The sequence below is a fragment of the Henckelia pumila genome, chromosome 4, assembly GCF_033568475.1.
Source record: "Henckelia pumila isolate YLH828 chromosome 4, ASM3356847v2, whole genome shotgun sequence".
Lineage (NCBI taxonomy): Eukaryota > Viridiplantae > Streptophyta > Magnoliopsida > Lamiales > Gesneriaceae > Henckelia > Henckelia pumila.
The window spans coordinates 94,077,375-94,089,626 of NC_133123.1; the positions used below are offsets into that span (position 1 = coordinate 94,077,375).

At 38.5% G+C, this 12,252-nt stretch overlaps 1 protein-coding gene and 1 long non-coding RNA gene across 2 annotated transcripts; one reads left to right on the plus strand and one right to left on the minus strand.

Moving 5' to 3' along the window:
- Positions 1 to 1,244: 1,244 nt before the first annotated feature.
- LOC140861420 (uncharacterized) lies at positions 1,245 to 2,399 on the minus strand. The gene has a single exon (XM_073264438.1). The coding sequence runs from the start codon at positions 2,397 to 2,399 to the stop codon at positions 1,245 to 1,247; it is 1,155 nt and encodes a 384-aa protein (XP_073120539.1).
- Positions 2,400 to 9,174: 6,775 nt separating this feature from the next.
- LOC140894794 (uncharacterized) lies at positions 9,175 to 10,715 on the plus strand. Its single transcript, XR_012153944.1, has 3 exons — positions 9,175 to 9,302; positions 9,695 to 9,884; positions 10,516 to 10,715. It is a non-coding gene; the product is annotated as an uncharacterized lncRNA (long non-coding RNA).
- The last annotated feature ends 1,537 nt before the right edge of the window (positions 10,716 to 12,252 follow it).

Below are 12,252 nucleotides of genomic sequence, written 5' to 3' on the forward strand. Positions count from 1 at the left end.
ATAATATCATGGCATATAAATCATGCAGTCACATAATACATGCATACTCAGTCAGGATATCTCGAACAGTACTTTCGTACCTCAAAACAGTGCAAGCTCTACCAGCTCTAGGTTCACGCCTAAAGTCTGCTCTACACTGCCAAATGATACTACTATCATTAAAGTGCTCTAAAAGCCTTAACTAAGCTATTGCATACTCCTAAATATCTGTAAAAAGCTATACCTTCGTCCGTCGTTAGCCCTTTGATGTCGCTGCCTCCAGAACTTGGGCACAACTCCGCTACGACTACCGAACGCCTCGCTGACCTCCGGACCAAGCCTAAGAAGACTAGAACAGCTCCAAAAGGACTAGAATGGAAAGGAGAACTTGGAATTGGCAAATGAAAGTGAAGCCTCGGCCTACTATTTATAGACAACGATCGGAACTTCCGATCCTTGATCGGAACGTCCGAACCTCGATCGGAACGTCCGATCCTGCCATCGGAGCTTCCGAAGATCCTGATCTGCCACGTGTCAAAATATCACTTGTTGACTCCGGATAGGGGTGATCGGAGCTTCCGGTCCTGATCGGAGCTTCCGATCTTGCCACACGTCATGCCTGACGTAATATCGATCGGAGCTTCCGATCCTGTTCGGAGCTTCCGATCCTGATCGGAGCTTCCGAACTCACCTTCGGAGCTTCCGAACTCTACCCAAGTAATTATGATTAATTCTTTAATTACTGATTTTGGTTACGGACTACCACATGCTTCTTATCCAATAATTCCTTGAGTTGATCCTTTAACTCCTTAAGTTCAGCTGGTGCCATTCGATACGGTGCTTTAGATATTGGAGCAGCACCCGATACCAAATTAATTTCAAACTCTACGTCACGATCTTGAATCATTCCTGGTAGTTCCTCAGGGAAGACGTCCGGGAAATCTTGCACCACCGGAATATCATCCAGTCTAGGTTCGGATCCTTTTCTTTACCTCGTTGATCATAGCTAGGTAAACCTTTTCACCATCCTTTATGGATTTCCATGCTTGGGAAGCAGATACGAGGGGTTTATGTCCCTTGTCTTTTCCTTGAAAGACAACTTCCTTTTTGTTCGACGCTTGAAGCTTCACGTTCTTTCCTCTACAATCAACCAATGAATGGTTCTTGGATAACCAATTTATACCCAAAATTGCATCAAATTCAACCATATTGAGTTGAATCAAGCTAGCTTTGAATGTATGCCTATTGATACATATATTGCAGTTTCAGTGAACCTTATGAGTCTCAATAGTTTTGCTAGTAGGATTTGCTACTCTATAAGGTTCGACGAGCATTTCAGGTTCAAGACTTAACTTCTTAGAGAATCTCTTAGATATAAAAGAATGTGTGGCACTGCAATCAAACAATACATAAGCAGGAAATTGATTGATCAGAATGGTACCTGCCACGACATTGCTTGCATCATCAGCTTCTTCTTGAGTGATGGCAAACACTCGAGCATTGGGTTTGTCCTCTTTTGGCTTGCCTAAGTTATTGGCCACGTTTGGTCCGGTCCCCACTTTCTTAGTTTCGGGGCAATCAACAATGCGGTGTCCCATCTTCCCACAGTTAAAACATGCACCAGATGTTCTACGACATTCACCTGGGAGACGAAAATTGCAAATGGGGCATGGCTTAGTTGTTGTACCAGTCGGAGTGGAACCCTTGGATGGACCATTAGATTGATTTGGCCTCTTGAATCCTTTTCCACTTGGATTAGATGGACCTGAGAGGGGTCTCTTATTCTTATTTTCATCATCACGCCTCTTGATATCAGTCTCATCTCTAATGGCTGCCCCCATTAGATCAACAAAACTTGTGGCCTGAAAAACTGCCAAGGCTGACTGAATCCGACTGTTAAGTCCTTTCTTAAAACGGTGCATTTTCAGAGTGTCATCAGCCATGACTGTCGGTACATAGGTTCCAAGGGAGTTGAACTTAGATGTGTACTCCATCACAGACATCTCTGGGATTTGCACAAAGTTCTCAAACTCGCTCAACTTTTGCAATTTGATTTCTGCCGGAAAATACTGTTTAAGAAAAGCACCCCAGAATTGCTGCCACGTAACTGGCCCCACTGCTACCATTGTTGGAGAGATTTCCTCCCACCACTTTCTTGTTATGTCTTCCAAGAATGGTGTCACTACATCGACCTTAACTCCTTCCGAAATTTCAAGTAATCGGAGCTGAGTTTCCATGTTCTTGAGCCAGTTTTGACCTACTTCCGGATCAGAGCTCCCATCAAAGGTCAGCGCCTTGTTCTTCCTAAGAGACTCATAATGATACTTATTCCCATGTTGAGCAGGAGGTGGAGGTGGGAGCGGTTGATTCACGCCCACAATTCCCTGGAGGGTGGTTGCCACTATCGTGGCTATGGCCATCAGATCAACTGGGTCGAGATTGACTCTTGGTGGCGGAGGTGGATTCCCATTGTTTCCATTGTTGTTGTTGTTGTTGTTGTTGTTGTTTTTGTTGTTGTTGTTGTTGCGATTGTAACGGGGGTTGCGTCCTCTTCTAGCTCCCCTTTCCATTTCCTACAAGCGCATGAGATTCTAAGATTCTAATAGGGCTACTGATTTCAAAAACGGGGGTTGCGTCCTCTTCTAGCACCCCTTTCCATTTCCTACAAGCGCATGAGATTCTAAGATTCTAATAGGGCTACTGATTTCAAACATAAATAACAATTCGATCATAAGGATAAGCAAAGATGTTTATTTATTTAATTTCAAAAGAAAACTGTTTTTGATAGGAACTCAAAACAATAATAGAATTGAAAAATAATGCTAAAAGACAAAAGTTTGCTCCAAAACTAAGACATTCTCGCTAATCCAAAACTATAACTTTTCCATTCTCCACAGTTTCCACAGGGCTCTCAATATTTACTTCCTCCGGATCCTTCTCTGAATCTTCCTCCGGACCTTCTTCCGGATCTTCCTCCAGATCTTCCTCACTTGACATCTGGTTGTAGTTGGTTAACAGCATTGAGCAGTATGGTATTCTGGGTGTTCAAATCTGCCACCGTATTTTGCAGTTGCTGGACTTGGACCTCTAGTTGCTGGATGCGAACTCGCATTTGCTGACGAATCAGCACCTGTTTAGCATCGAACTGTTGCTTTTGGTGCTTATCCTGATCTGCCAGTTTAGCCATGTGGCTCACAACACCGGAGAGTTCGAATACGGTGTCACGAGATGCCTCCAGCTTCTCTTTCACTTGCTTGTGCTCCAATACAAATTCCTCCATCTTTCCTTTTTTCTTTTCATGCTCCATTTCATACTTAATAACCTGATTGCACAGAGCTTCTTCTCGGAAATGGTTAAGGTCAATATCATCCCGAAGGTAGATGTTATCACCTCTCACTTGTTCCAGCTTGTGAAAGAATCTGTTGGCCCTTGTTTCCCATTCCTTCTGCTCACGCCTAGCGTGTGCCACTTTAGCACAAAGCCGAGTGATCTTTTGCTTCTGACTATCGATGACGAGTTCCCTCATGCGAAAGATGGCATGGGCATGAGTATGAGGAAAACTTGGTGCCATTTCCTGAAAATACAAATGTAAAGGCTTAGGATACAGGATAAATATCAAAGAACAGGAAAATTATCATTTAGTGGACATTTTCTCATGATAAGGAATTTTTTTGGAAAAATTATCCAAAAATGGAAAAATTTAAGAATGTATTTAATCAAAAAGTATTTGACGAGGGGATCGTAAAAAAATTGACGGAATCAGATTTCGAGTTTCCTACAAAAAGTTATAAGTGTCCGAAAACTTTCCTAAAATGGCAAAAATGCAATTCTGGAGGCCTAAACGATTGATTTCAGTCGGCTTTGTAAGGAAATTGACGTAAGGTCGTTTCGGAGGGGACTACATTGGCCCTTTCGCCCACTATGAGAAATCGTAAAATTTTTTTAAGGAATTCCGAACCGGATTATGAACCTGGCGGCTCTGATACCACTTTAATGTCACGCCCCGTGTTCGAGACGTGTCACCGGAGTTGTTACAAATTTTAAAAAAATTCGAAACAACAAGCCTTGCAGCACAGTCTATACCGAACCAGTCTTTTTTCATAAAAAATTCCAAAATGAAATGTCTTACAACCCAACAGAAAAACTTATGAAAAATATGAATTCGAAAATACTAGCAAAACATGCGGAAGCATTTATTACACAAAATAAATCAGAGTACTGAAACCAAAATAAATCCAGAATAATCGAACAGAAATAGAATTTCACTGTCTTCCTTGTTACCAACCCTAGAACATGTCCTGCTCTTTCTCATCTAAGTCTTCTTCGATATCTGGGAGGGAAAAAGTAAGGGGTGAGTGTTTTGGGAAACATCCAGCAAGTGGAGGCCGATCGATCATATACATATATACAAAAATGATTGAACAAAAACTCATCATAGTATGTCATATCATAATTCATAACATTTTGACAAAAACACTGAAAATCCTCTCTTTACTTATGGCTAACTGATCAGTCTCATATATGTAATCCCTCTAATGGGTGAGGTCATAGAACGATTATTGTTACCCACCGTATCAGGGCCATAACAAACGTAGTTTGAAAATTCCCTTTCCACTCATTACTCGAGTCTAAGCAGTGTCTTAAAATATTCAAGTTCATACATGTAACAGAATTCATAGCAAGGTTTAAACATATTATGACGATCAAATCTTTAAAACGTATATAAATTTTAAATATATATATATATATATAAGCACACTTACAGCTTTTGTTCTTGAATCAGACGAGGAAAGTTGAAGTGTGGACAGAAACTTTCGAAAATCAGCCTACTGATTTTCGAATTCTAGGCAGCCTCTCACTCTTTCTCTAACCTTCGAAATCATGGACAAAGATGTTATATTAGTTAATTTATCCACTAAATTCTCTAAGAAAAAGGTAGAAAGTCTTACCGAATTTGGAATATTTCAGCAGAGTATTGTCTAGCGCACTTCGAACTTCAGCAGTTCCACACCTAGAGGATTTCGAACATGGCAGCCTAAGGACTTCGAAAATTGCTTGTAGAATGGTGTGAAGTTTGTGAAGGGGTCTTGGGGTTTATATAGGAGAGGGGGGAACGAAATTCTAGTCTAGGATCTCGGGTGGTTGTTGTTCTGATTGCGGAGATCAAATCTGCCTTGATTTCGAAATATAGGGAAGAGAAAATCTGATGACTAACCGACTTGATTCCTATGCTGATTTTTCAGCTAATATCTTGCGATTGAAATCGGGAAAAGATTTTGGGTTTTCACAGATTAAATTCAAGTCTAAGCATGCGGATTAAATGGGGTTGATGCTTCATCCGAGCTATAGACGAGGGGATTGAAATTCTAATCTTGTCTTAGTTATAGCTAAGTTTGCGGGTAATTATTGGGGCTAAAGAAATACCGGGTGCAAAATCCGAAGGTGCGTAATTTTATCTCAAGAGAGTTGTGTTTTTGTTTGAAGATTTTTGGGAGGAAAGGGCTCTTGATGGGGATACTCACAATGATTTGTCATAGGTCGGCGAATAGTCTTAAAACTGACTCTTTTGAAGTTGCATGTAGCTGGAATAACATGACACAAGCACACGTTTACGCTTGACTGATGGTGTATTATGGAAAATCGAGAGTATTCATAATTTTGTTTTGTATGTGAAAACTTCTTTCAGTCTGTGATTTCATTATTCATTTGTGTTTATGTTTTGTGTTGCTCGAGGGCGAGCAATGTTTAAGTATGGGGGAGTTTGATATGTCGATATTTTCCTATGTTTACTTGGATTAAATTATGATGATTAGGTGCATTTTGATTGATTATATTCATGTTATAGTTCCTAATCATTTTATGTGATTTGATATAGGAAAAGAGAAGAAATGGAACTAAAGATGGAAGAAAGAGCCGAGATAAGAGAAGAATTACGAAGCAGCAATGGTCAGAAAATCATATTTAATTTTAGAGAAGTCCAAATCCGATCTTTACCATTTAGAATAACGTTCAAAATGTTTGAAGCAGCTGTCCAAATTTCAGCTCAATCCGACGGCTAGATCTCCGGATATTAATTTTTCAATATCGCTGCTCGCTGGAAAAAAGTCGTGCTCGATCCTACCAACTCACAGGATTGAGCGCGAGAAAGAATTTGCAAACAGTAAGTTGGATATTTTTGCGCGCTCGATCCTACCAACTTGTGCGATCGAGCGCGCCCATGAGAGATGCAGACAGTAGGTTCACCATTTTCTTGGCGCTCGATCCTACCAACTCACAGGATCGAGCGCACCGACTTTTCCGAGAAATCCTTTTAAGTTAGGAAACTTATTTCTTTAGGACTCTAGTCATATTTAAGGGTTTTGATCTAATTTTTTGAGAGGATTATCAATCTTCTGGACGGCTGAACGTGCAAGAAAACATCTGGCGGCTAGGTTCTATCTTCTCTATTCTTAGATTTAATATTTCTAGTTTTTGTACTTGGTTAAGGAAGACGAAACCCTTGATTTTATTTACTTTGTGAGATTTTGATTTTTAGTGTTTAATTCAATTTGAGTATCAAGAGGTGTTCTGATTTATTTCATGCTTGTGTGTTTGATTATTAGAATGATCACCTAATAATTCTTTTGTACAATCTACCGCTAAATTAGAATTCAAATCCGTAATTGTTTGAATCATCTAATTTGTGAAGCAACTATGATTAATATTTTCTGCTGTTGAATTTGTTAATTCGTAGGAACAACAATTGACTAGGCTAAATACAACTGCTGGTGTTTGTGTTGTCTAACTTCATCAGTTTCACTCATTTGAATGCTACCTTAGATTTAAATCTAGATCTCTGGAATTTGGGTTGATTTATTGGTAAGGGTTAATCTAAAACGCTGGTGTTTAATTAACTAAGATTAAGGTGGAACATGAATTAAATTTTCAATGGTGAATATTCAATATAAATTAATTATTTTTAAAGAATCGATGACCGAATGAATAATTTCAAGGGTGTAGTCGACCGATGCCAAGGCTTGTTTTTAATTATTTTAATTTGCTTTTAATTTATTAGTAGTTTATTTAAATTCCAAAAACCCATGTTATTTTATTCTAGTATTTTTAAGAACACAAATAAATTTCACTTTCCTCGTGGGAACGATCCCTACTCTCGCTACTACATGTTTAATTGTTTAATCTGAGTTGGGTTAATTTGGGCGCGACACGACTAAGAGCTGCCACATGGACTTGGATAGGGACACGCCATGACACAATGGAAGATGTACCCTCTCTTGGAATCTCTCATGGAGAACCTCTTTACAATGGTATCAATGTATGTAGACTACATGAGATTAAGCAATTTTTTTTGATATATCCCTATAGATTTTTATTCCCAAAATGAAAGATGCTTCACCCAAGTTTTGAATCGAGAACTTACTCTCTAACCAAACTTTAGTTGATTGCAACATCCCTACATCATTCCTAATGAGTAGAATGCCATCAACTTAAAGTACCAGGAATGTCACAGCACTCCCACTGTCCTTCTTTTACATACAATGTTCCTTAGGATTCTTAATAAAACCAAACTCTTTGATTGTACCGTCAAATCTGAAGTTCCAGCTCCTAGATGCCTGCTTGAAACTATAAATTGATCTCTGAAGTTTTCATACCATATGCTCACTTCCGATAGATGTGAACCCTTCAGGCTAAGACATGTAAATCTATTCCTTAATATCCCCATTAAGAAATATCGTCTTCACATCCATCTATCATATTTCGTAATCATACCAAGCTTCTATGGCTAGCAAAATCATTATAGACTTGAACATTGCGACTAGAGAAAAAGGTTCCTCAAATTCAACTCTTTGAGTATAACATTTTTCTACCAATCGCGCCTTGAAGGTAAACACATTCCCTTCCGCCCCAAGTTTCCTATTGTAAATACATTTACATCTTATAGGAACAATTCTCTTTGGTGAATCCACAAGATTCCACACTTGGTTCGAATGCATGGAATTCCTCACAGATTCTATAGCTTCAAGCCACTTGGATGAAATGGCATCAGATAACGCTTCCTTGAAGGTCCTTGGATCACATCCAAAGTCAGGCTCATTGTAGTGAACCGCACGGATCACCTACAAACTAGTAGCCTTAAGCATGCAAGTAGCTTAATGTAAATAAAATAACAGGAATAATTCAAACTTAAACAGAGTTTATTGCGAGGAAAATAAAATCCCATAATTACAAGAAAACAGGTAGGATACAACTGGTAAAACCACACCAAATGTTTATTCCCAAAAATTTATACATATTGTAGTAAAAAGTTCCTGAGTCTCCTGAACCTGCTGCTAGCCCTGTCTCGATCCACTTGCTCCGTCCAACTTCAGACCTGCCATTCGAATGGGGTGTCCAGAATATAACCATGATGTGAGTGACTAATGCTCAGTACGTAAATATGAGTAAACATACATATATTATGCATCAAAGTGTGATGACTGGGTAACTAGTCATCTATCAAGTCATGCTCAGATAAGGTGCCCTGAGTGTAGTACCATTTGGGAATCAAAACACAGGGTACATCAACACTTGTCTAGATAACCTTAGTATCAGTATCCGCTCACGCGGAAACTCCCGGTGTCAAACAATGTAAATAGGTGTAGAGTTGAGCAGCTCTACTATTGTAAGATCCGGAAAATCTTCAATTATTAATTTCGGGATTAGAGATTTAAATGCCGAATATGAGAAAATATTAATTGGAATATTTATGGAAATTAAAGATTTAATTTCCGAGTTGAAAATATTTAATTTGAGAATTTACAGTTTTTGAGATTTAAATTCCGGAATTCTTAAATTAAAAGATTGAAATATGCGATTTGAATATTTATGGAATTTGAGATTTAAATTCCAAGTTTCGTGAATTAAAGAGAATTGAATTCAGAGGTGAAACTCGCGCAGAAGGCAATTTGCAAATATCGCAATTTTAAGGCCGAAATGATTTAATTTTAATCTGAGAAAATTTAATTTGAGAATTTTTAGAGTTTAGAATTAAATTCTAATATTCTTAAATTAATAAGGATTGAAATTGGATTAAAAGATTGGCCGAGGACTAAATTGAAATTTCTGAAGAGTTCAGGGACTAAAGTGCAATTTGAATATATATATCTGAAATCCCACTTGATAGTCAGCAGCAAAAAACATGTAAGGCAGTAGGAAATGGGGAAGAACATCAGCTTAGCTTCCACGCCATTTTCAGCCCTTAAAAAGCTTCGATTTTTCGATATCCGTCCGTCAGAATTCCGATTTGAACATATATTTGCGATCACCGCTCCGAGAGCTACCTTTTGGTACAAATTTTATTGATTTCTTTCATGTTTGATATTTTGGGTTGAATATGGGATGCTATTATTTTTGAATATATATGTTCATGAGTTAGCATCGATGATGTATTCGAAGACGGAACGGAAAAAGACTATTATTCAGATTTATTGTGCATTATTGAAGTTTATTCGAAAATTCTGAATTCTGAATATGTGATGGAACGTGTATGTAAATGTGGATATGTTGAGGAAGATGATGAGAATAGATTGTTATATTAGTTTGGAATTTTTTTCGATTGTCGGTTTTTAGCTGTTGTGTCGTTGATTCGCAAATTGTCAAGCCTTTGTTCTTGTAAATTGAATGCAGCATGATTGGAGTTGGTATTGCATTTGTTTGATTGTTAATAAATTCTTTTCAGAATTGATTTGATATAATGCTCGCCGACTCGGGAATTCCGTTTCGAAATTGGAAAAGAAATGATCAAGTTTGAAGAAGTTGTGAAGCTACTGTCCTTGCCTTGAATTGTCAAGAATTGGAATAGCTTTTGATATGTTGTTTTGAATGATGATTCCAGCAACTTGAAGTAGTGTCAGACTCAACATTGACAGGTATAAATAGCAGCTATCCAGATTGGATAGAGCCCTCGAGATAGCTGCTAATCTCGAGTAAAATCACATACTTATTTGCTATTGTTTGGCTATGTGTTTATGTGATTTAAATGACTTAGTTGCTTTGTTTGATTATTTGATTACACGTTCAAGATGTGTTTTATAGCTTTTAATGCATACAGATCATGTTGCATTCATCTTGAACTCCAGCCTTAATAGCACAGAGGGCAGCCATCGCCTAGAGTGCAGATGACGTTTGGAGAGCTGTAGTGGGTGGCATGGAATATAGATTTATTTTTAGAGTCAGCTTGACTCATGGCACAGAATGTGATTTATATTCAAAGCCAGAAGACTCACTATAGTTGCACCAAAGTCAGAGTAATAAAATACTTGATGCTGCCTCGAATGGGAGTGTCGGTAGTTTGAGAGCTATTTTATTCCTCGGGATCCCAAAGAACCAAGCTTTATTGATATCAGCTTTGCTAGCCTATCCTTCAAACATGCATTGCATTTATTTTATAGCATTAGATGAGATGCTCTTTTTATTGCATGTTTTGTTATTTATACTGGGATTTATTCTCACCGGAGTTTTCCGGCTATTGATATGTTTTGTATGTGTGCATTGCAATAGGTGGGGCAAGAGCTGGTCAGACTTGACATGGATAGCTCGAGATAGAGTCTTAGCACGTGGTGACTCGGGTTTTTAAGCAAGAGAACATGTATTATAGCTGGTAGAACATGTGTTAGCTTGATTTACTTAGAAACATGTTGTACAATTTCATGCTTTGGACTAGTTTGTGATTCGGTAATAATTGTAAAACTAGTCTACTATGTTGGAGACTTAGTATATATGTCTATACCTGTTTTGAAATTGTTATATCATGCTTGTGGTATAGATTTGGCATGCAAATACTTCTATAGAGTTGGTTTTGACAGCAAAGAGTTTTGCTGTATTTTTTTTAGAAAACCATGCTCGCTCGATCGGGTGATAATCACCGATCGAGCGCAACCCCTTTATTTGCAAAACAGGGGAATTGAGTTTATGGCTCGCTCGATCAGTTGAAGTTTCCCGATCAAGCGAGGCCATAAATGTTTGGAACCCGAGAGCAGGGTTATGAATCCCGCTCGATCGGGTGTTTTTCACCGATCGAGCGAGGCACTGTTTATTAAAAAAAAAAAATTTTTTTACTTTGCTCTTGGTTTATTTATTTGATGCTTAATGAATGTTCATTGTTCATTAATTGCCCTAAGTTGAGATTAGCAACCCGAGGTCCCCACAACTATCATGGCTATCTCAAAGAAAAAATGCTCAACGTGTATGTGCGCATGACATATGAATATAAAAGAAGTAAAACATATATCATGCCACATAATCATGCCACGTAAATGCAACATATAAGCATATATACTCGCAGGATATCTCAGTCAGTACTTACGTACCTCTAATAGTAGATCAAGCATATCAGAGTCTTGGTTCCAAGCCTACAGTCAAATATATATCATTTCACTAATCATGCTTTACAAGCCTTCACTAAGCTAACATATACTCCTATAAATTAAATAGGATTCTCGGACCATACTTTTTTCTGTCGTTAGCTCGCTGATGTCGAAACCCTAGTTTCTACTCTCAACTGGATGCTATTAGTTCAGTGCCTCACTTATACCGTCGAGCCCTCAATATACTACTGATCAAGAGAGGAGTCAAGTGAATTAGCAATTCATTCTATGGTTGAAGACCTCTATTTGTAGGGTAACACTTGGGGAGTTCGGATGATCCGATCAGGGGTTCGGATCGTCCGAACTATGCATTTCTGCCACATTTTTGAGTGGTTGAGTTCGGATGGTCCGAACTCGGGTTTGGATCGTCCAAACTATGCATGTATTCAATGTATAAGAGCATTTTGACACCTGGTTCCTGGCTGAGTTTGGATGGTCGGAACTAGTTCGGTTCTTCCAAACTCATTTGGGTGTTTCCGAACTGTCCAAGACACCCCGGGACCCTTCTTACCATTTTCGGACGTTCCGGAGCTGATGTTCCACTTATTTTCACCAAATAATGAATCTTGAATCATTTTTTTCCACTTAAAAAATAATATGTCATATCATAACATGTAAAGTAGAACTTGGGTTACTACAATTAAATGTAGCGATCCGTCTGGTAATTCTGAAGTACAAAATTCATTGTAGTAGCCCGTAACCAAAATAAGTAATTAAAGAATTAATCATAATTACTTGGGAAGAGTTCGGAAGCTCCGAAGGTGTGTTCGGAAGTTCCGAATAGGATCGGAAGCTCCGATGCAGGATCGGAAGCTCGGATGATATTACGTCAGGCATGACGTGTGGTAGGATCGGAAGCTCCGATCGCCCC

What these genes read in the sequence shown, in the direction of transcription:
- LOC140861420 (XM_073264438.1), bottom strand. Translation starts at nt 2,399, where the DNA reads ATGGCCATAGCCACGATAGTGGCAACCACCCTCCAGGGAATTGTGGGC.